This window comes from Saccostrea echinata, unplaced genomic scaffold, assembly GCF_033153115.1.
Source record: "Saccostrea echinata isolate AGI-Se365-2 ecotype Australia unplaced genomic scaffold, CSIRO_AGI_Sech_v1 ptg000012l, whole genome shotgun sequence".
Lineage (NCBI taxonomy): Eukaryota > Metazoa > Mollusca > Bivalvia > Ostreida > Ostreidae > Saccostrea > Saccostrea echinata.
This window is the reverse complement of record NW_026889761.1, coordinates 15152104-15175032: the sequence shown is the minus strand read 5'-3', so window position 1 is coordinate 15175032 and position 22929 is coordinate 15152104. Positions and strand designations below refer to the sequence as shown.

Below are 22929 nucleotides of genomic sequence, written 5' to 3'. Positions count from 1 at the left end.
TTATTTATGTAGCCAAAACTACACGGATACATTCGGTAAAATCATTTCTTTTTAAAATAAATAAATAAATAAATAAATAAATAAATAAATAGAAAAATAAAAAAATAAATAGATATATAAAAAGAACCCCATTTGCTTTTTGTTCTAAATATTCAGTAGAAGTAATATTACATTGTTTTTTAATACTGTGAGTTTACAAATTAAAACAAATGACTTCGTGTACAAAACACAATAAATTAATCAAATAGCATTTATATTAGAACTACGTATAGAGGAAAGAAACAAAAATAAAAAAAAATTTCTTTGAATTTTTTCCAGGTGCAAATAAAATATTTCTATTATAGTTACTATACACAGTTCACAATTAATTCGTATTCAGAACTTCACCGAGTATACAATGATGTAAATGTAATAGTTGTTCGTTTTTACTCAGTCAGTTGCAGTGGGAAGGTCGTGGGTTCTAGTCCTGGTCGCTTCAAAGATAATTCGATATGAGAAAGGTAGCAAATATTCCTTCGCCATGCGCGCTATTCACTATTGAAGTGAAAGTTTAGGTTCTTTCGGAAAAAAATCCATAAAAATCTCTGCCCCGTGTCATTCCACTTCACTGATCAATGGCCCCAAGTGCCTAGACCAGTTCAGTTCTAAATTTGAAGTCTCATGAGTGAAAGATTACCTCAAGAAAAATAAAACAACATATTGTATTATATAAGGAGAGGAACTAGTAAGTTATTTTAGAACTTGTTTCCCAATCATTTTGAGTTAATCAACAAAATATGTTCAAAACAAAACAAAAATAATAATAATCAATAAACTTCTCAGAGGTAGTGTCGTTTAAACTTAATTGCATGATTTTTGTATTGAATCCAAAGTATCAAATAAAATGTATTAGAGTTCTGGTCAAGCAACATATAACATGATCATTCATTAACCACTTCTTATAAAACGTTTGATGTCATCTGCTGCCTCATTGTTGATTGGGCTGTCGTAACACTGTTCGGAATCGCTATATAAAACATTAGTAAAATTGGTAACTCTTCTGTCTGTTTTTTCTGTTATAAGGTTTTCCGGCATGACGCCACGCTCACAGTTGTGCATTACAACAAACATCATGTTGGGCTGACCTAAAAAGGTAAAACTTTGTTTCTTTTAATAAAACAAAGATGATCCTAATTTTGATGATGCAGTGAAAAAAAATTGTCATAAATATAAATGGCATATTTATTAGAAGCTAAAAGATTGTGAAAGATGTATATATATATATATATATATATATATATATATATATATATATATATATATATATATATATATATATATATATATAAATCAAATTACTTTGATTACCTCGTATTTGAAAATCCTTCAGTGTGTCTGTGACATCATCCTGGAAGCGAGATGTTTTCGGACAAACAATAATCACCTTATTCTCAATTACTCGAAGATCTTTTATCTTGAGGTTGCAAGAACTCAGATACTTGTTTTTAAAGAAACGAAATGCATCTAGACAATGTTTTTGTGATTCAGATGTCGTCACTAAAGAATAAAGAAAAAAATACACAAATAAAAATTAATCAAACCCCAAGACCATAAACCGAGAACAGACTTAAGTCAAAATTTCAAACCAATATAACTTTTGAAATAATTTTGATAATGAAACAAAATTTTCATCATATATTTGAATTTAAATGTTATATAAAATTGCAAATTTTTAAACAAAAAAAATTAAATAAAACTCAAGATATTAAAAATCAAAATTTTGACTTAAGTCTATTCTCAGTTTATGGTCTTGGGGCCTGGTTATTTCTTTAAAATCCTATAGCTGTAATTGAATCTTGCTTTTTAACTGCACTAATGTCCGTCTTCATAATTGAATCATTAGTTTATCATGCATGTGTATGTCAGAAGCTTTAAATTATCATTTTGGAATTTTAAAATTAATCTGTCTTCAGGAATCAATCTACTCCTAGATCTCAAAAAGTTTTTTTTCTCCAAAATAGCAAAACCTTATCATGCTGATATTGAAGCATTCAGGGATTCAATTTTGCATAACTTATGTCAGCTTGGGAACTAATTAGAGTCACACTATGGGGTCAAAATTTTTCAAGAGAACAAAATCTTTTATGAAATTTTCGTTTGGAGAACAGCAGAGCCATGCCGTCGTTTTGGTATGTCAAATAGAACAATAAAAAGTTCAAAAATATATATTCTGCTAGATAAGTATTCATCACTTAATTTTATTTTTTTTTTCTCAAGTCACTTTGATTAAATTAGTTCATGTATAATCTACAAGACGTACCGTATATTGATTTAGTCAAAAGGCGACCATTTTCCTCACTATCTTCTGCTTGAAAAGATGATGAATGTATACATTAAATTAAATTCTAAGTAAAGAAGTGTTTGAAACATTATTTTGATTTGGTTTTAAATATCTGTTCTGAATTTATAATATATAAAACAAATGCTTAATTTTTAATTTAGAAAAGATGATATGTTACAACTGTTTTGTCACACTGTTGCGTCTTTAAAGTCGATGCATTGATTTCAACCTACTTGAATATATTTTGTTTGATTTTTAATGATATTAAAGCTGCTTATATATTATGAGATTTACATTAAAAGTGACTTTTGGTAAAATTTTGCATAAAAAAAAATCTTCATAAAAAATCTTTATTTTTGTTTTACACATTAGACAAAGTCATACAAAATATTTTTGAAAAAAAAAAAAAAAAAAAAAAAAAAACTACAGATGTAATTTTTATGTGTGTGTGTGTGTGTGTGTGTGTGTGAGGGTGTGTGAGAGAGAGAGAGAGAGAGAGAGAGAGAGAGAGAGAGAGAGAGAGAGAGAGAGAGGTGCATGCAGTTATAATAGATATACAGCCATATTTAAAAAATCATTAAAATAATTTGATTCCAACGGTTCCTGCAGGTGTCAAACATAATAATTATCCTTTTCACCATATTTATATGCAATATGTTTTTGTGTTTCATAAAATGTATTCAAAGCGATATCGTAACATCTACATTTAGTGTCCTCCCTGTGCACCTCATACCGGGTAGTATTATTTATTTAAGAAATAAACAAGAATGTTAAAGTTGTCAGTGTGTCAGCCCGAAGGGCTTCTCAGTAACTCTGATCACGTACCAACCAAGTTCATTTCCCAGAGAACTTTTTAACATTGTTGTTTATTACTTATATTTACATGTACATTTGAGACGAATATTCCGAATAGAGCTGCATTTATTACACGAACGGCGGCCCGCCGTATTGCTATGTTGTGACTCGCAATGACCTAGAAACTGTTTGGTCTTGAAAATTCGCCTCGCTCCAACATTTGAATATTTACATTGATGTTCAGCAGTCCAGTTCAGGAAATCTCTGTCCATAAGGAAAGAACAATGATCGATTCTAAGAATAATCTTATTACATATGACTTTCACATTTACAAAAGTTATTTCCCTTTGCAAGGTCAATCTTGGGTCAACCGGCGTAAGACACTGTTTTCCCTCTACATGGGAAGAAATTCTGTGGATTTTCTCCGGTGTTGCTTTAGATTGAATTCAATCAAAGCACAATTAACGCTAATCTTTATATTATCCATGAGAGTGATGCGAGACAAATGATGGCAGCACTGTTGAGGGAAGAATCCAACATTTTTTCAGATTTAAAATTAAAGCTTTAAAAGAATAATATAAGGCCTTTCACTGGAGGGGGGAGGGGCGGCGGCGGCGGCGGCGGCGGCGGCGGCGGCGTGATTTCAATTTCCTATGTGCTCAATAATAATAATAACGAGTTTAAAATGAAACATATAATTATAGAAAATAAACGAGTAAACGATAAACAAATTAAAATAAAAAGGAAATTAAAATACATGTTTGAGTTTGTAACCCTTATTTTTTATAGAAAGTATAAGCGTATCACAGGTTACTAATTTTACCCCTTTTCATTGCAAGTAGTGCCATATAAAAACACTGGGTTTTTTTCCCCATAAATATGTCTTCGGATGTATACGGGGTGGAATGGGCTGATTTTAGGGCATAGATGGGAAGGAGAGTGTCTGGGGGAAAAGAATGAAAATTTCAAATATTGAGAAATATTGCCTTTAAATGCGTAGTAGGAAGGTGTAAATAGGCCATGTTTACCTTCTTCTCAAGGGGTAAGTTAAATATGCAGTGTATGGGGTAACTCACGATGTCTTAGAGGGACTTGTACACTATAGATTCTCCTTAGATTTAAAAATATTTTAAGACTATAATAAAAAAGAAATCGCTAAATTTCAAGATATATTTAATTAATTCTAAATAAAATTAAAAAAAATTCCACATGCAAAAAGGTAGAAGAACGCGTGGTAGCAAAATAATATTGAGCATATTAAAAGAAATAAATGCTATAATTATCAATGACATCCGAGGAAAATATTTGTAAAGGTATTTTTTTTAGATCCACCTCTACAAGATTCTGCCATAAATTGTCTCGAATCACTCTTAGGGGAATATCGGTGATTAGCGTTAATAGCACTTGTATTGAGTTCAGCTCCAAGCTAAATCGGACGGGATTTCTTGGGATGATACTATTACCAACTATATGAGGCAATGTCTTACAAATGAAATATGTATGAATATGTTTGTTATGTTTTTTATGTTGCCCCATACTATGGCAATACAGGAAAGGATCAAAATTGTCCGATAGCGTTTAAAGGTTGAAAATATTTACAGGTAAGTTACAAAGATTATAGTGAGAAAAATAAGCGTTACGCCGACAACGGGAGATAACTCTTAAGAATGTGAAATTCGTCTATTTTATGAGTTTCAGTTTACATACCTTCAAAGAAATCTCAGGTTGAAAAGGTAAGTGCGATTTTAGTCTATAATTATATTATTCAAAACATTCTTCACACTGAAGGATCTAATGAACATCTGTTGAATGAAAAAACATCCATATGTTTTAATTAAGGTCTTCCGACTTCCTTCGGAAGACCTTATTGTTTTCCGTCTGTTTTCTATTATTATTATAATTAAGGTCTTCCGACTTCCTTCGGAAGACCTTATTGTTTTCCGTCTGTTTTCTATTATTATTAAGGTCTTCCGTCTCCAACGGAAGACCTTATTGTTTTCGTTCGGTTTCTTTTTCCCTATTATTATTCTTTTTTTTTCTTACCGATTTTGTGCACGCGAGTTCTCGGAAATGGCTCAATCGATTTTCACCAAACTTTCAGATCTGATAGATATTCATCTGAACCTTGTCGGAAATTTTCGTCGTCGATGTCGTCACTTCCGGTCGTGAGATATGGATGATTTTCTGATTTTCAGAGGGTCGGCTTGTCCTGGAAACTCCTCTGAAACGACTAAAGATATTGGGTCAAGATTTTCAGAGAAGGTTGAGGAAGGTTTGTAGATGTGCAGATGGGTGTCCAAATCTTTCTAGCGCAAAAGGCGCCGAAGCTCGGTAGGGCTCTAAAAAAATGTCTCAGAAACATTTCACAAAATTTGACACGTTTTGTTTCATATCTTCGTACCTTTTAATATTTTGTTAAAACATATAGAAGAAAAGTTGTGCGAAATGATAAGAGCTTTCATTTGAGATCAAGAAAAAGGGGCTGACGTCCAAAATTAGGGGCTTAGAGGGGCCAAAAGTCTTTCATCCATAACTCTTTAATTGTCAATATTTTGTTATCAATTACTGAAACAAAAATGTTTATCTTAACAATTTGCAACCATATATAATAAAATTAAGATCATATATTGCGTAATTAGGGGCCAAAAGGGGCCAAAATGCTAAATCTTTGACGCTTTATATCTCGACAAGGAGAAATATTTTGATAAGCAATATTGAACAAAAGATGTTCAGAATAATATTCTAAACTATATGCGAACTTTCAATTTTTTCAAAACGGCCCCATTAAGGACTTGAAGGGTTGGCCCCTAAATATTTCTATTCTACATATCTCGAAAACGAAAAGAAACTTCTGAAGAATTGTTGAACAAAAATGTTTAAAATCACAAGACCTTTCAATTGATATCAAGAAAAAGGGACTGACCCCTTAAATTAGGGGCTCAGAGGGGCCAAAAGTCTTTCATCCATAACTCTTTAACTATCAATATTTTGTTATCAATTACTGAAGCAAAAATGTTCATCTTCATGATTTGCTACTATATATTATAAAATTAAGATCATATATTCCTTAATAAGGGGCCAAAAGGGGCCAGAATGCTAAATTTTTAACACTTTATATCTCAACAAGGAGAAATATTTTGATATGCAATGCTGAACAAAAGATGTTCAGAAAAATGTTCTGAACTTTAAGCATTCTTTCAATTTTTACAATACCGCCCCATTAAGGACTTGAAGGGTTGGTCCCTAAATATATCTATTCTACATATCTCGAAAACGAGAAGAAACTTCTAAATAGTTGTTGAGCAAAAAATGTTCAAATTCACAAGTCTTTTCATTTGATATCAAGAAAAAGGGGCTGATCCTTCAAATTAGGGGCTCAGAGGGGCCAAAAGTCTTTCATCTTTAACTCTTTAACGATCAATAATTTCTAATACATTACTGAAGCAAAGATGCTTATCTTAACGATTTACAACAATATATGATAAGATTCTGATCATATGTTACGTAATACGGGGTCACAACGGGCCAGAATGCTTAATCTTTGACGCTTTATATCTCGAAAAGGGGGAATATTTTGATAAGCAATACTGAACAAAAGATGGTCAACATAATGTTCTAAACAATATGCACCATTTCAATTTTTGTCAAACGGCCCCATTAAGGACTTGTAGGGGTGGCCCCTAAATATTTCAAATCAGCATATCTCCACAACGAAAAGAAATCTCTAAATAGTTGTTGAACAAAAAGTCTTGAAAATCACATGACCTTTCATTTGATCATAAGAAAAAGGGGCTGACCCTTCAAATTAGGGGGTGAGAGGGGCCAAAAGTCTTTCATCTTTAACTCTTTAATGATCAATAATTTGCAATACATCACTGAATCAAATATGCTTATCTTAACGTTTTACAACAATATATGATAAGATTCTGATCATGTGCTACGTTAGAAGGGGCCAGAATGCTAAATTTTTGACGCTTTATATCTCAAAAAGGGGGAATATTTTGAAAAGCAATACTGAACAAAAGATGGTCAGAATAATGTTCTAAACAATATTCACCCTTACAATTATTGTCAATCGGCCCTATTCAGGATATTGAAGGGTGGATCCTAAATATTTCCATTCAGCATATCTCCACAACGAAAAGAAATCTCTGAATATTTCTTGAACAAAACGTTTTCAAAATCACAAGACCTTTCATTTGATATCAAGAAAAAGGGGCTGACCCTTCAAACTAGGAGCTTAGAGGAGCCTAAAGCCTGTCATCTATAGCTCTTTGATAATGTTATATAAATCAAAAGAATAAAATCTAATTAGGGAGGTCTATATATTATTATCTTTTAACAAAGATTATTGTAAAAATTATATCTCATCTTATCGAAATATTAGACGGAAGACCTACTCGTTGCTCGCAACGAGATCTCATCTAGTTAAGGTCTTCCGACTTCCTTCGGAAGACCTTATTGTTTTCCGTCTGTTTTCTATTATTATTATTATTCTTTTTTTCATAGTACACGCCATATCTCAGCTATGCGTGGTTCAATTTGAAAGATTTTTGCAGGGACGAAGCATCATGAATATATCTCCAGGGGTGTCTCTCACTTTTTTGAAATTCACTTCCGTTCGCGATTTTTGGGGAAAATTGTATTTTTTAAATGGAATTTTGTCCGTTAATTTTCTCGACAACGGCTAAAGATATGAAATTGAAACTCTCTGATGTGATAGAGCATCAAATGGAGATATGGTGATCGACCTTTATCTTTCGTCGTTCGTACTTCCGGTCGCGAACGGAAGTGAATTCAAAAATGTTAAATTTGCAACTTTTTTGTTTTTCAATATTTTTCTTTGAAATTTACAGGGTTAATAGAGAGTCTTCTAAGAATTCTATATATGTTTTCATCATTTTGATTGATGCATTTATTGCAAAGATATGACCGGTCCAAACTTTCTCGTATGTTGCGGGTTCGAATCCTGCTGGGGCGGGAGATTGTTTCTCTCTTTTTTCAGTTGTAAATAATATTTTTCACCGTGAAGACATGCATGATAGTTTTTGCTTATCTTTTAAAGCTTTGTTAAGAGAGATTCTGCAGAAATCCTTTAATAATTATGATCTATGTTAAAAGAATGTGTTACATAAACGCAAACGAAAAATACCTTCAATAAAGTATTTAAATGAAGTGAGGTAGCATAGCGTTCTGGAGAAAAGTTCGGTCGGAAGACCACTTGTTGCCCTAGCAACAAGAAACGCATCTAGTTATTATTATTATTCTTTTTTCATAGTACGGCCGATATCTCAGCTGTGAGTGGACGGATTTCAAAGATTTTTTCAGGGAAGATGCATCATGAGAATATCTCAGGAAGTGTTTTTCATTTTTTCGAAATTCACTTCCGTTCGCATTTTTTGGGGAAATTTGCATTTTTTAAATGGATTTTTGTCCCCTAATTTTCTAAAGAACGATTAAAGATATGAAAGTGAAACTCACGGACATGATAGAACATCACATGTAGATTTGCTGATCGACCTTTATTTTTCGTCGTTCGTTCTTCCGGTCGCGAACGGAAGTGAATTCAAAAATGTTAAATTTTCAACTTTTTTGTTTTTCTATATTTTTCTTTCAAATTTACAGGGTTAATAGACAGTCTTCTAAGAATTCTATGTATGTTTTCATCATTTTGATTGATGCATTTATTCCAAAGATATGAACGAACCTAACTTTCTCGTATGTTGTGGGTTCAAATCCTGCTGGGGCGGGAGATTGTTTCTCTCTTTTTTTCAGTTGTAAATAATATTTTTCTCCGTTGCCCTAGCAACAAGAAACGCATCTAGTTAGGTCTTCCGTTCACAACGAATGACCTATAGTGATTGTATTGTTTCTTTTTATTATTATTATTATTATTCCTCCCAAATTTTGTGAGCGCGATTACTCAGAGATGTTTCAATAGATTTTAATAATTTTTCACTGGATAATAGGTTGATATGTGAAGTTTATATAAAATTCCGTTTTTTGAAAAATTTACTTCCGGTCCGAAGTTATGACCGAATTTCAAATTTTAAAATTCACTTTTGTCTGGCGATTTTCTCAGAAGGGGTTTGAGGTAAAGATGTGAAATTTACAGGAATATTAGATCATGACATTCTCTTTGTTTCTACGTGATTTTCGTTTGTGTCCGGAACTTCCTGTCTGAACCGGAAGTGAATTTGTGTTTCAGTCAATTTTGGGCTTTTTTGTTTTTAAACATATTTTCAAGATATTTTTAGGCGTAATAGAGATTAGTCCATAAGTGCCAAATATATAATTTGTTTTGAAATCAGGTCACCCGTTTTATAGATTTTAGCTACTTTCGTTTTCCTTTTAAAAATCAAAGTACTAAAAGTACTGATAGCGCATTTCTTACTTTAACCTACATGAAGGTTATGCTTACATGTTTCTCTGCATACAAAAATCAATACATACAGTATCATATATAAGAATGAAGACTACATTTAATTGCAGTAAATATCAAAGTACCTGACGTACTGAGAGGACTGTTTTAGATACCCAGTTTTTTCTAACTACAGTGTAGTATAAATAGGCATATTTTTTCTATACATAAAAATCAATGCATACAATAAGTTACCTATGGAAGCTATTTTCATTAGCCAGTAAAAATCAAAGTACCACAAGGACTGAAAGGATATTTACTATTCTTTTTTTTTACTTTGACTTATATATAGATGTTTCTCTAAATGCAAAATTCAATTCATACACTACATGTATTATAATTTGTCATGTTTATATATAAGGACCGTGGATACTTTCATTTTTGTAGTGAAAATCAAAGTACTGTAAGAACTGACAGGATGTTTTCTAGATACCCCCCCCCCCCCATTTAACTTTTAAATTTGAAATAGCTTAAATATACTTCTACTAATGAAAAAAAAAAAAAACATGCATACAATATCTTATATAAAGACAACAGATACATTCATTTTTGCAGTAAAAATCAATGGACTGCAAGTACCGCAGGGACAAATTTTAGATTCTTTACAACTTAATTATTACATACTGTACACGTTTCTCTACATAAAAAAAATCAATGCAAACGGTATCATATAGGAACGGAAGACCTTTTTGTTGCCATGGCAACAAGAGTCTAGTTATTATTATTATTATTCCTCCCAAATTTTGTGAGCGCGATTACTCAGAGATGGTTGGATAGATTTTCACAATTTTTCACACGATAGTAGGCTGATATATGAAGTTTATATAAAATTCCGTTTTTTGAAAAATTCACTTCCGGTCCGAAGTTATGGCCGAATTTCCAATTTTAAAATGGACTTTTGTCCGGTGTTTTTCTCAGAAACGGTTTGAGGTAAAGATGTGAAATTTACAGGAATATTAGATCATGACATTCTCTTTGTTTCGAAGTTGTTTTTGTGTGTTTCCGGTACTTCCTGTCCGAACCGGAAGTGAACTTGTGTTAGGTCAATTTTTAAATTTTTTGTATTTTAATATTTTTTCAAGATATTATTATGTATAACAGAGGTTCTTCTACAAATACTAAATATATAATTTGTTTTGAAATCAGATTCCACATTTTGTAGATTTTCGGTACCGTCATTTTCCCTATTTACCTAGTGTGTATACAGTGGGCAAAGAAAGATAAATCTGACTTGTAAGTGAGAATAGAACTTTCGAGATAAAGGCGGAAATAGTATCGATGACGTCAGAGACATATACACTCTCCATATCAAAATATTTAGACGTTCCATATTCAATCTTCTAAATGTAAGAGTACGTTGATTACCGCTTCCAGTGCATGTAAAGTTTAAAGTTGCCAGTGGAGTGTAAGTCTGTTTTGACAGTTAATTGATTTACACATGAATATATCTAAAACAAAAATTAATATATATGCTAGCTATAGGTAGCTAATTCAATTAAATATATTATAAGTACTGAATATACATTTATAGCGATGGACAGGCATGCAATTTTATCTATCTCGTATACTAAGTTCAGAATACGATAGTTATAAGCTTTCTATAATGCAGACGATTTATTATTCTCTAAGATTTGAATGCGAATTTATCCCGATTTCCGAGTTTTATTTCCGATATTAAAAAATATTACATACACTCAAAAAAGGAATTAAGCAATAGAAAATTGTAATACAGTACTGTTTTAAAGCCTTTATAAATAAATTGATATCTGCCACTGAAAAGAAAGAAAATCAATCTATAGATTAGATTTGGTTATTACATGTATATTTGATAAAAAGTTGAATTATTTATGAGACATGATCTATACTCTATATACCCAAGGAGTTATAAAAGATGTGAAAGGCGATTCTTGGATTCTGGTGAAATACTCAAAGAGTTAAAAAAAATATGTGAAAACGCGATTCTGTGTGAAATAATGCTTCGCTATATCTTTCTTTTGAAAAAAAAAAAACATGATAAAAAATTGCACAGGTCTGTTGATATGTGGGATGAGTATACCTGAATGAACACAATTTTATGCAATTATATATAATTATGTACATGCAACTGACCTGTACTTTTCCTTATAATTCATAAAACATAAAACTATCTAATTCCTTTGAAGCCGCCCCCCCCCCCCCCTCGGTCTTGATTAATATTTGGAGATGTTAGTGCAGCTAGGCATTTGAATTATATAATCGTTTTAGATTTAAATCTGGAACATGTGGTTATAAATACATTTACATGTATACAGAATTTCATATTCTATAATGGTAGATTTGTCATTATGATACTGAAATGTTCAATTTACATGTCTGAGAGAGAGAGAGGAAGAGAGAGAGAGATTCCCTCTTAATCCAGATCCTCCTTTCCATTTACGTAGACCAAAAATTAGTTCTATATCAGTGACACCCATTCTTTATTAAATGTTTTTTGATTTCATGGTCAGTCATGGTCACATCCTGTATATTTTTCTGCTTAAAAAGTATTACACGAAGTGCACGTGTGTTGACCTGTCAATCAAAATAACCTGACGCTGTATGCACTGCAAAAAAGTAGCCTGAGTTCGAAATGATCTTGAAGTTTGATCTTTAAGTACATCTGATGCAACAAACTTGTGAAAAAATAAAATAAAATAAAATATCGCGGTATAATAAACTTCGATTGTGGGATGTGGAGACCGGTCCTTGGGATGAGATCGTATAAATCGAGGTCCCGTGTCGCAGAAGGTGCTGGCACAAAAAAGATTATTCACAACTCAATGGTGATAATTGCCAAAGTATAAGTATACTCCGGCGAGCGGTGGCGTCTCCATGTGAGTGAAAACTTCTCGACAGGGACGTAAACAACATATAATAAATCAATCAATTAATCGATTGCTTAATAATTACTGTTATTGAATAATCTTTCTTATAGGTATGCTGTCAAATCTTGATAGCTGATAGTACGGTGTTCGTTCGTCTGTTTGTCTTAGAAATGATTGCAAACAATTTTTTTAAATTGCTAATCATCCTTGCTCTATGATATACGTATATCTCTCATAGGTGCCAAATGCATTATACAAGATTGATCATGAAAATCAAAGTACCATAAGTACTGAAAGGACTTTTTTCCAGTTATTTTTTCTTTCACAGTTAATATGATATGTATGTTTTTGACACAGAAAAAAGCAAATTCTTACAGATTTAGAAGAACGGAAGACTTTTTTGTTGCCATGGCAACAAGAGTCTAGTTATTATTATTATTATTCCTCCCAAATTTTGTGAGCGCGATTACTCAGAGATGGCTTGATAGATTTTCACAATTTTTTACAGGATAATAGGTTGATATGTGAAGTTTATATAAAATTCCGTTTTTTGAAAAATTTACTTCCGGTCCGACGTTATGGCCGAATTTTAAATTTTAAAATGGACTTTTGTCCGGCGTTTTTCTCAGGAATGGTTTGAGGTAAAGATGTGAAATTTACAGGAGTATTAGATCATGACATTCTCTTTGTTTCGAAGTTGTTTTCGTGTGTTTCCGGTACTTCCTGTCCGAACCGGAAGTGAACTTGTTTTTGGTCAATTTTTAACTTTTTTGTTTTTTAATATTTTTTCAAGATATTATTATGTATAACAGAGTTTATTCTACAAATACTAAATATATAATTTGTTTTGAAATCAGATTCCACATTTTGTAGATTTTTGGTACCGTCATTTTCCCTATTTACCTAGTGGGCAAAGAAGGATAACTCTGACTTGTAAATGAGAATAGAACTTTCGAGATAAAGGCGGAAATAGTATCGATGACGTTAGAAACATATACACTCTCCATATCAACATATTTAGACGTTCCATATTCACTCTTCTAAATGTAAGAGTACGTTAGTGCATGTATAGTTTAAAGTTGCCAGTGTAGTGTAAGTCTGTATTGACAGTTAATTGATTTACACATGTATATATCTAAAAAAAATACTATATATGCTAGGTAGCGAATTCAAGTAAATAAATTATAAGCACTGAATATACATTTATAGTGATGGACAGGCATGCAGTTTTATTTATCTCGTGTAGTAGTAAGTTCAGAATAAGATAGTTACTAAGCCTTCTATAATGCAGACGATTTATTATTCTCTATTATTTGAATGCGAATTTATCCCGATTTCCGAGTTTTATTTTCAATATTAAAAAATATTACATACACTCGAAAAGGAACTGAGCGATAGAAAATTTTAATACAGTACTGTTTAAAACCCTTTGGAAATAAATTGATATCTGCCACTTAAAAGAAGGAAAATCAATTTATAGATTAGATTTGGTTATTACATGTATATTTGATAAAAAGTTAAATTATTTATGACACATGATCTATACTCTATATACCCAAGGAGTTATAAAAGATGTGAAAAGGCGATTCTTGGATTCTTGTGAAATACTCAAAGAGTTAAAAAAAAAATATGTGAAAACGCGATTCTGTGTGAAATAATGCTTCGCAATATGTTTCTTTTGAAAAAAAAAACATGATTAAAAAATTGCACAGGTCTGTTGATATGTGGGATAAGTATACCTGAATGAGCACAATTTTATGCAATGATATATAATTATGTACATGCAACTGACGTCCGTACTTTTCCTTATAATTCATAAAACGATCTAATTCCTTTGACCAGCCCCCCCACCCCCCACCCCCCACCCCCCTCTTGATTAATATTTGGAGACGTTCGTGCAGACAGGCATTTGAATTATATTTTCGTTTTAGATTTAAATCTGGAACATGTGGTTATAATTACCATTTACAAGTCATATGTACAGAATTTCATATTCTGAAATGGTATATTTGTCATTATGATACTCAAATGTTCAATTTACATGTCTGTGAGAGAGAGAGAGAGAGAGAGAGAGAGAGAGAGAGAGAGAGATTCCCTCTTAATCCCGATCCTCCTATCCGTTTATATAGACCCAAATATATTTCTATATCAGTCACACCCATTCTTTATTAAATGTTTTCCGATTTCACAGTCAGTCATGGTCACATCCTGTATATTTTTCAGCTTAAAAAGTATCGCACGAAGTGCACGTGTGTTGACCTGTCAATCAAAATCACCTGACGCTGTATGCACTGCAGTAAAGTAGCCTGAGTTCGAAATGATCTTGAAGTATGATCTTTAAGTAGATCTGATGCAACAAACTTGTGAAAATATAAAATAAAATAAAAAATAAAATATCTCGGTATTATGAACTTTGATTGTGGGACGTGGAGACCGGTCCTTTGAGATCGTATAAATCGGGGTCCCGTGTCGCAGAAGGTGCTGGCATAAAAAAAAGATTCCTCACTGCTCAATGGCGATAAGTGCCAAAGTATAGGACAGAAATTTAAAGTCTTCATCTGCGAGTAGTGGCGTCTCCATGTGTGTGAAAAATTCTCGAGAGGGACGTTAAACGACATATGATCAATCAATCAATCGATTGCTGAATAATTACTGTAACTGAATAATCTTTCTTATAGGTATGCTGTCAAATCTTGATATTATAACTTTACAAAACTCAGTGACTTTACGTTTAATGTGATACTAACTTAATTTATTATATATTTTTTTTATAACACCATCACAATTATACCAGAACGTATACACAGTGAAGTTTATGATAGTACGGTGTTTGTTCGTCTGTTTGTTTGTCTTAGAAATGATTGCAAACATTTTTTTTAATTGCTAATTATCCTTGCTCTATGATATACGTATATCTCTTACAGGTGCCAAACGCAGTATACAAAATTGCTCATGAAAATCAAAGTACCTTAAGTACTGAAAGGACTTTTTTCCAGTTATTTTTTTCTTTCACAGTAAATATGATATGTATGTTTTTTACACAGAAAAAAAGCAAATTCTTACAGATTTAGAAGAACGGAAGACTTTTTTGTTGCCATGGCAACAAGAGTCTAGTTATTATTATTATTCTTTTTTTCATAGTTATGGCGATATCTCAGCTGTGAGTGAGCAGATCTCAGAGATTTTTTCAGGGAAGATGCATCATGTAAATATCTCCAGACGTGTGTTTCATTTTTTCAAAATTCACTTCCGTTCGCGATTTTTGGGGAAATTTGTATTTTTTAAATGGCATTTTGTCCAGAATTTTTCTCGACAACGGCTAAAGATATGAAACTGAAACTCACTGAAGAGATAGAACATCAAATTCCATTTTATGGAACGACCTTTATTTTTCGTCGTCGGCACTTCCGGTCGCAAACGGAAGTGAATTCAAAAAGTCCAATTTTTCAACTTTTTTGTTTTTCAATATTTTTCTTTAGGATTTACAGGGTATATAGAGTGTTTTACAAGAATTCTAGATATGTTTTCTATATCTTGATGCGTGCATTTATTGCAAAGATATGACCGATCCAAAATTTGTCCCACTGTGTGGGGTTCGAATCCCGCTGGAGGCAGTTAATTTTTTTTCCTTGTTTCTCTCTTTTTTCAGTTGCTAATGACTTCTCTCTCTTTGAAAACATGTATGGTATTTTTTGCTGATTTTTAAAAGCTTTTTTGTCAGAGATTGTGTAGAAAACCTTTCGACATATACTGAATTTCTTTGCATCTATAATATGTCCTTCTAAAACTATTTTAAGGATTTCATTCTTGTCCCCAAAACTTTACCCATTCAAAAGTTGTCACCCCTTTTGCAATAAAACCTTGTTATCGCTACTCCTCCAAAACCGTAAACCGTAGAGATTCCAAACCTTCATCAGTGTCTTTGACTCATTCAGTACTCTCTTCATTCTATCATTGCGAAAGCATTCTTTGGTCCCTTGTATGAGTTACTGCCCCTGAAAGTTTACGCTGCTTACATTTAATGAACTTTTTTTTTAAAACGGTGTATCCTAGAGACATGGGACCAACTGCATCGGCATATTTGACTTTGACCTTGAAATATAAGTCAAGGTCAAAGGTCAAGGTCATTTAAAAACATAAGAAATTCCTTATATGTGTGTAAAATATAGCAATTCACCAAATGACCTTGAACTTTGAACTTGACATCGGGTCAAATGAAAAGTAAGGACATGCATCCAGCTCCAGTATCAGGTAAAAACATAGAAAGTAAAGATTTCCTTTTTTTGTAATGACCTTGACCTTTGACCTTGACCCAAAGGTCACAATCAGGCTTAAGGATGTGGAAGTAGTTACAAATCTTGGTTTAAAAGAGGCATAGAATAAATAATCCCCCCCCCCCTTCTTAAAAAAATCACATCAACAACAACGTAAAATATTTCTGTAAAATTCAAACCAGACCTCGGATCGACACCATATTTGGTACAAATGTAGTATAGACCTCAGAGAAACTTTCTGGGGAGTTTTACGGTGAGTCTTATAAGTTTATAGAAGTCATGAAGTTTCACGGCAAAAACTACAAGTTCTGTTGTGTTTGAAATTAAAGTGCAGGTGAACGAAGAAATAATCTAAACCTTTTATCGCTATTTCTTCAGATGTCGTTAGTAGCATTCGATTCTCCTGATATGATACGACATTTTAATACCAAGCATACTCTCTTTCTTTTACATTTGGAATTTTTTTGATTTTTATTTAGAATTAATCAGTTTCCAGAAATAGCGATTTTCGGTATATTAAAAGCAATTCTCGCTTTCATTGTCGTGTTTCCCTTTTAAAACTGCATGTTGGGAGTTTAATTTGTGCTACACATATTTAATTTAACCCAAAGAAATGCTTGTTTAAATGTTTCATATCTATTTCAGGATATTCAGTCAGAAATGTTAAAATCCGAACCCGATCTTTTAAGCTTACAATAAAGCTATTTTCAAAAAATTCAGCATGCCCACAATATCGATGAATCGGGCTACAGTCCATTAATACATTTTCATTAGGAAACAGTGTTAACGTTTTCTCACGCAGCCCGTCCCTTGTTATTTTATATACTGCTTGCAAGTTCAGGAACTATTTCCTTTTACGGAACTTCTTTCTTCCCCTACCGATTCTAAAAATACGCTTGTATTTATTCTATAGTCTTGAACAATTAACTTACCAATTTTATCGCAATGTGTAGCGCAGTGGTTAGCGCACCTGCCTTTCAAACCAACGGTTTTGAGTTCGATCTCAGCTGAAGGAGCCTTTTTTTCCCATTTTTTTTTTTGCATTTTTCCTTTTTTTTCAGCCCAAATGACACGGAAACACTTAAAAAGGTGGAAAGGCCTCTAATTGTTCTCTGGACAATTAGTTTACTAGTTATTATTAAGGTCTTCCGATATATATGATAAGATATGAATATGAAACTTGCTGAGGTGACAGAGCATCAAATGTAGATATGGTGATCGACCGTTAATTTTCGTCGTTCATACTTCCGGTCGCACACGGTAGTGAATTCAAAAATGTTAAATTTGCAACTTTTTTGTTTTTCAATATTTTTCTCTGGGATTTACAGGGTTAATAGAGAGTCTTCTAAGAGTTCTAAGTATGTTTTCATAATTTTGATTGATGCATTTATTGCAAAGATATGACCGATCCAAACTTTCTCGTATTGTTGCGGGTTCGAATCCTGCTGGGGCGGGAGATTGTTTCTCTCTTTTTTCAGTTGTAAGTGATATTTTTCTCTGTGAAGACATGTATGATAGTTTTTGCTTATTTTTTAAAGCTTTTTTAACAGAGATTCTACAAAAAATCCTTTAATAATCATGATCTATGTTGAAAGACTGTGTTACATAAACGCAAACAAAAAATACCTTCAGTAAAGTATTAAATGAAGTGAGGTAGCATAGCGATCTGGAGAAAAGTTCGGTCGGAAAACCACTTGTTGCCCTAGCAACAAGAAACGCATCTAGTTATTTTACCTTTTTCATCGCTATCGATTTAGAAGTTCCGAAAGCAGTTTCACTGTAACAGAAATAATTATGTTGGCAATATTTCACCTCGCCGTGTGATTTGGTCACTTTATGACATGTGACCCCCTTATAACTTCATACAGAATTGAACATAGTTTCTCTTCAGTAGGCTCATCTAAGAAAAAAAACATTTGCAAATGTAAATATTTATAAATAAATATATTTATCATTAGACTATCTGCCGATTACAATGACAATTTTTCGCCCTTTCTGCCCTCGAAATTCCTTTGTTAACCATCAACTTCAGGCAGTCTTGGATAAATAAGACAATACTCATGGGCGTCTTTAATGCAAAGATCGGAGCTGATAACACTTGCTACAAAGAAGCTGTGTGCACACAAGGACTGGGCTACATGAATGAGAATGGCGAGAAATTTGCAGACCTAAGATCCCAAAACCAGTTTATAACAGGAGGAAGCATCTCCCCTCCTAAACGGATTCACAAGGCCACATGGAGATCCCCTGATCATGTTACAGAAAATCAGATTGACCATATTTGCCTCATCAAATTTCGAAGAGCATGGAAAGATGTCAGGGTGATGAGAGGAGCAGACCTTTCATCAGACTACCATCTTCTGATAACGGTATTAAGACTTTGCCTCAAGAAGTTTATCAGCATGACAAACATGAGGACAAGGTACAACGTGAGTGTCCTCAAAACAAAGGAAGTGAGGAAAACATTTCACCTCAGCCTGCCAATGCATCCGATTCCAGCTTTTACAAGTCCAGCTAGAAAACAATGATACCAACATCGAGACACAATGACAGCACATCAAGGAAATGTGAAGAAGTCCTCGGCAGAAGAAAAGCTCAACATAAAGAATGGATCTCTGTTGATACCATGAGGATACTTGATGTGAGGAAGGAAAAAAAAACGGCATTGAACACAAGCCGGACAAGAACAGCAAATGCAAAAGCTCAAGAGGACTAAACAGCCACAGAAAAAGAAAAGTAAGAAAAGTAAACGAGATCACACTGACAACTTGGTCAGCACATGATCACACTGACAACATGGCCAAACAAGCTGAAAAAGCAGCGGGACAAGTAAACTTGAAAGAACTGCATATGGTCACAAAGAAGCTCTCCAACAACCTCCAACAGAAAGACAAGCCAGTGAAGGACAGGAACGGGAACCCCCTATCACGACAACAGAAAAATAATTGAAGAGGTGGGTAAAACACTTTGGGGAGCTATTAGATAGACCAACACCAGAACCCTCCGGCTATACAACCAGCCGATACAGATCTCCCGATCGACTGCGACAAGCCGACAAAGACAGAGATCAGGAGAGCAATTACCACACTTAAGAATGGAAAAGCGACAGGGCCTGACGAGATGCCAGCAGAAGCCATCAAAGCTGTTACAGAGACAACCGTTAACATCCTATACAACCTCTTCAAGATCTGGGAGGAAGAGAATATTCCGAAGGAATGGAAAGAAGGCATCCTTTTTAAGCTGCCAAAGAGGAACTGTAGTAACTACCGGGGAATTATGCTCCTGTCAGTGCCTTGCAATGTCCTCAACAGAATCCTCGAGAGAGGATGAAAGAGGCAGCGGACCCAAAGCTCCGTGACCAGACGCAGCAGATCATGTGCTGACCAGATAGCTAGTCTGCGCGTCATCAATGAAAATCACTAGAGTGGAAGTCCTCCCTCTATATCAATTTCATCGACTATGAGTATTGAGTAAGCATTCGACAGCGTGGATCGAGGGACGCTGTGGAAGATACTGAGGCACCTCACTCCTGTCTGAACCGGAAGTGAATTTTCGTTTCGATCAATCGACTTTTTTTTATTTTTAAATATTTTTTAACATATTTTTATGCGTAATAGAGATTGATCTACAAATGTCAAATATATAATTTGTTTTGAAATCAAATGACTCGTTTTGGAGAATTCACCTACTTTCGTTTTGCATTAAAAAATCAAAGTACCGTTAGTACTGAAATGGCATCCATGAAGGTTGTATTTACATGTTTCTTTAATACAAAAAATAATGCATACACTATCTTATATAAGGATGGATGTTACATTAAATTGCAGAAAAAATCAAAGTACCACAAGTACTGAAAGGACTTTTGCTGGATACCCACTTGTTTCTAACCATTTTAAACAAGCATGTTTTCTATGCACAAAAATCAATGCTTACAATTTCTTACCGATGGAATTGAAGCTACTTGCATTATCTAATAAAAATCAAAGTACCGTAAGGACTGAAAGGGCATTTTGTAGATACTCTATTCTTTTACTTTAACTACTATATAGACGTTTCTCTAAATGCAAATATCAATGCATACACTATCATAAATAAGGACGGAGTATACTTTCATTTTTTGCGGTAAAATCCAGGTACTGTGAGTACTGAAAGGTTGTTTTCTAGCTACTCTTTACTTTACTAAAATATTCTTAATATGCTTCTTTAAATGAAAAAGAAATGGATTATACTATACTATAGGATTTACATACTATAAGAACAAAGAACACTTTCATTTTTTTAGTAAAAAATCAATGGATTAATTAGATTAATTTGAAAGATTTTTTTCAGCGAAGATGCCTCATGAGAATATCTCCAGGTGTGTCCCTCACTTTTTCGAAATTCACTTTCATTTGCGATGTTTGGGGAAAATTGTATTTTTTAAATGGAAATTTGTTCGTTAATTTTCTCAAGAACAGCTGAAGATATGAAACTGAAACTCACAGACATGATAAAGCATTAAATATAGATATGGTGATCGACCTTTATTTTTCGTCTTTCGTACTTCCGGTCGCAAACGGAAGTGAATTTAAAAAATGTGAAATTTACAACTTTTATGTTTTCCAATATTTTTTCTTGGATATACAGTGTCAATAAAGTGGTTTCTAAAAATTCTATGTTTGTTTTCTGCATTTTGATTTATGCATTTCTTGCAAAGATATGACCGATCCAAACTTTCTCGTACTGTTGCGCGTTCGAATCCTGCTGGGAGGTTGTTTTTCTCTTTCATAGTTGTAAATGGTATTTCTCTCTTTGAAGACATGTATGGTAGTTTTTGCTAATTTTTCAAAAAGTTTTGTTATGAGAGATTCTAAAGAAAACCTTTAATAATCATGATCTATGTTGAAAGACTGTGTAACATAAACGCAAACGGAAAAAAAAAATACATTCAGTAAAGTATTTAATGAGGTGATGTAGCAGAGCGTTCTGGAGAAAGTCGGTCGGAAGACCATGCACTTGTTGCCTTAGCAACAAGAAACGTATCTAGTTTTTGGTTTATTCAAGCATGCGTATTAAGGATATTAAAGATAACAAGGTGCGCAATATCATCTATGAGCAATGGCAGTTGGCAGTAAGCAGTGAGCAGTTGGCAGTATAAGCAGTGAGCAGTTGACATTAAGCAGCTGGCAACTGGCAATGAGCAGATGGCAGTAGTCAGATTGCTGTCGTATATGAAATTCCATAGTGTTGGGGCAGTTTTTCCTAATTCATAATTTACTGCCTTCGTCATGCAGAATTGAATGTAGTTGTAACTGATGAAAAGGTGAAAATAGAGAACGGTTCACCATTTGTCTTCCTAAACTTTTAAAGAATTAAAGTTCTTTTTATAATTTTGCAGATCAATTGTAATGATATTAGAGAATTAGAGAATGATATTAGAGATATTGTACTTGGAATTAGATTTTAGATAATTTATTATAAAAATTCATTTTCTCTACAGTTTTCAAGACAGGAAGACTTATTTTGCAGATCACTCTTACATATATACTGAAAGGTAAAAGATACGCACGCCTAAATATACAGGGTTATCATTTATTACTATTCGACATGATGATAGTCAAGTACAATTTTATGTAAAATTTCATTCATAATTGCCATTTATCAAGGAATAATTTAGAATCAAAGGATATTTTACCATCAGCGTGATTGACTACAGGGAGTAAGGGTCTGAATCTTAAAATTTAGAATTTCAAAAGACAATATCGCCTGTGTCCTTATCCTGCATTTACAGCAGCTGGTATTATTTTGAGCATAAAATTGATCAGATGATTGATTCTTCTAAAAGTGATGGTTTTACTCTTGGTTGCCTCAGCTCATTAGTGGTGTTGAAAATCGATATAGAAGTGAAATAGTGAAAACTTTAATTTGTTGGTCATATGAAAATCTAGGCATATCCTAGCAATGTGCGTTATTTTCGTGGAACATGTTTGTAAAAGGATGGTCTGGATGCTTTGAGGCTTGACTTCATGAGACTGTATTGCGTACATTTTTCTTTAATTCTGGCACTGCAGCAGCCAGGAATGCGACTAGCAGTTTTACTTGAAGTTTGAAATCTGCTTCGTCTCTCTCGGGAAGTTCTGTTGTTCCCTGAAGACGTCCACTTCCTGGACGGTTTTTACCCTTCCAGCCAACATGAGTCTTCGATCTAGCCGCGATACAGTGAATTTTGACACGTTGAATTGCTCAGCAAATTGTTTTAAACATATTTTGTTGATTGATTGATTGTATGTTGTTTTA

At 33.3% G+C, this 22929-nt stretch overlaps 1 protein-coding gene across 1 annotated transcript in view; it reads right to left on the bottom strand.

Annotated features, from left to right (window-relative positions):
* Window positions 1–254: 254 nt before the first annotated feature.
* Window positions 255–22929, bottom strand: part of LOC133185418 (uncharacterized) — a 56539-nt gene continuing 33864 nt past the window's right edge. The window contains exons 3-5 of the mRNA XM_061320607.1: window positions 2300–2347; window positions 1348–1536; window positions 255–1124 (exon numbers count right to left, since the gene is read on the bottom strand). Coding sequence (XP_061176591.1) covers window positions 928–1124; window positions 1348–1536; window positions 2300–2347 — 434 coding nt within the window. The 3' untranslated portion in view covers window positions 255–927. The remainder of the gene's footprint in view (window positions 1125–1347; window positions 1537–2299; window positions 2348–22929) is intronic.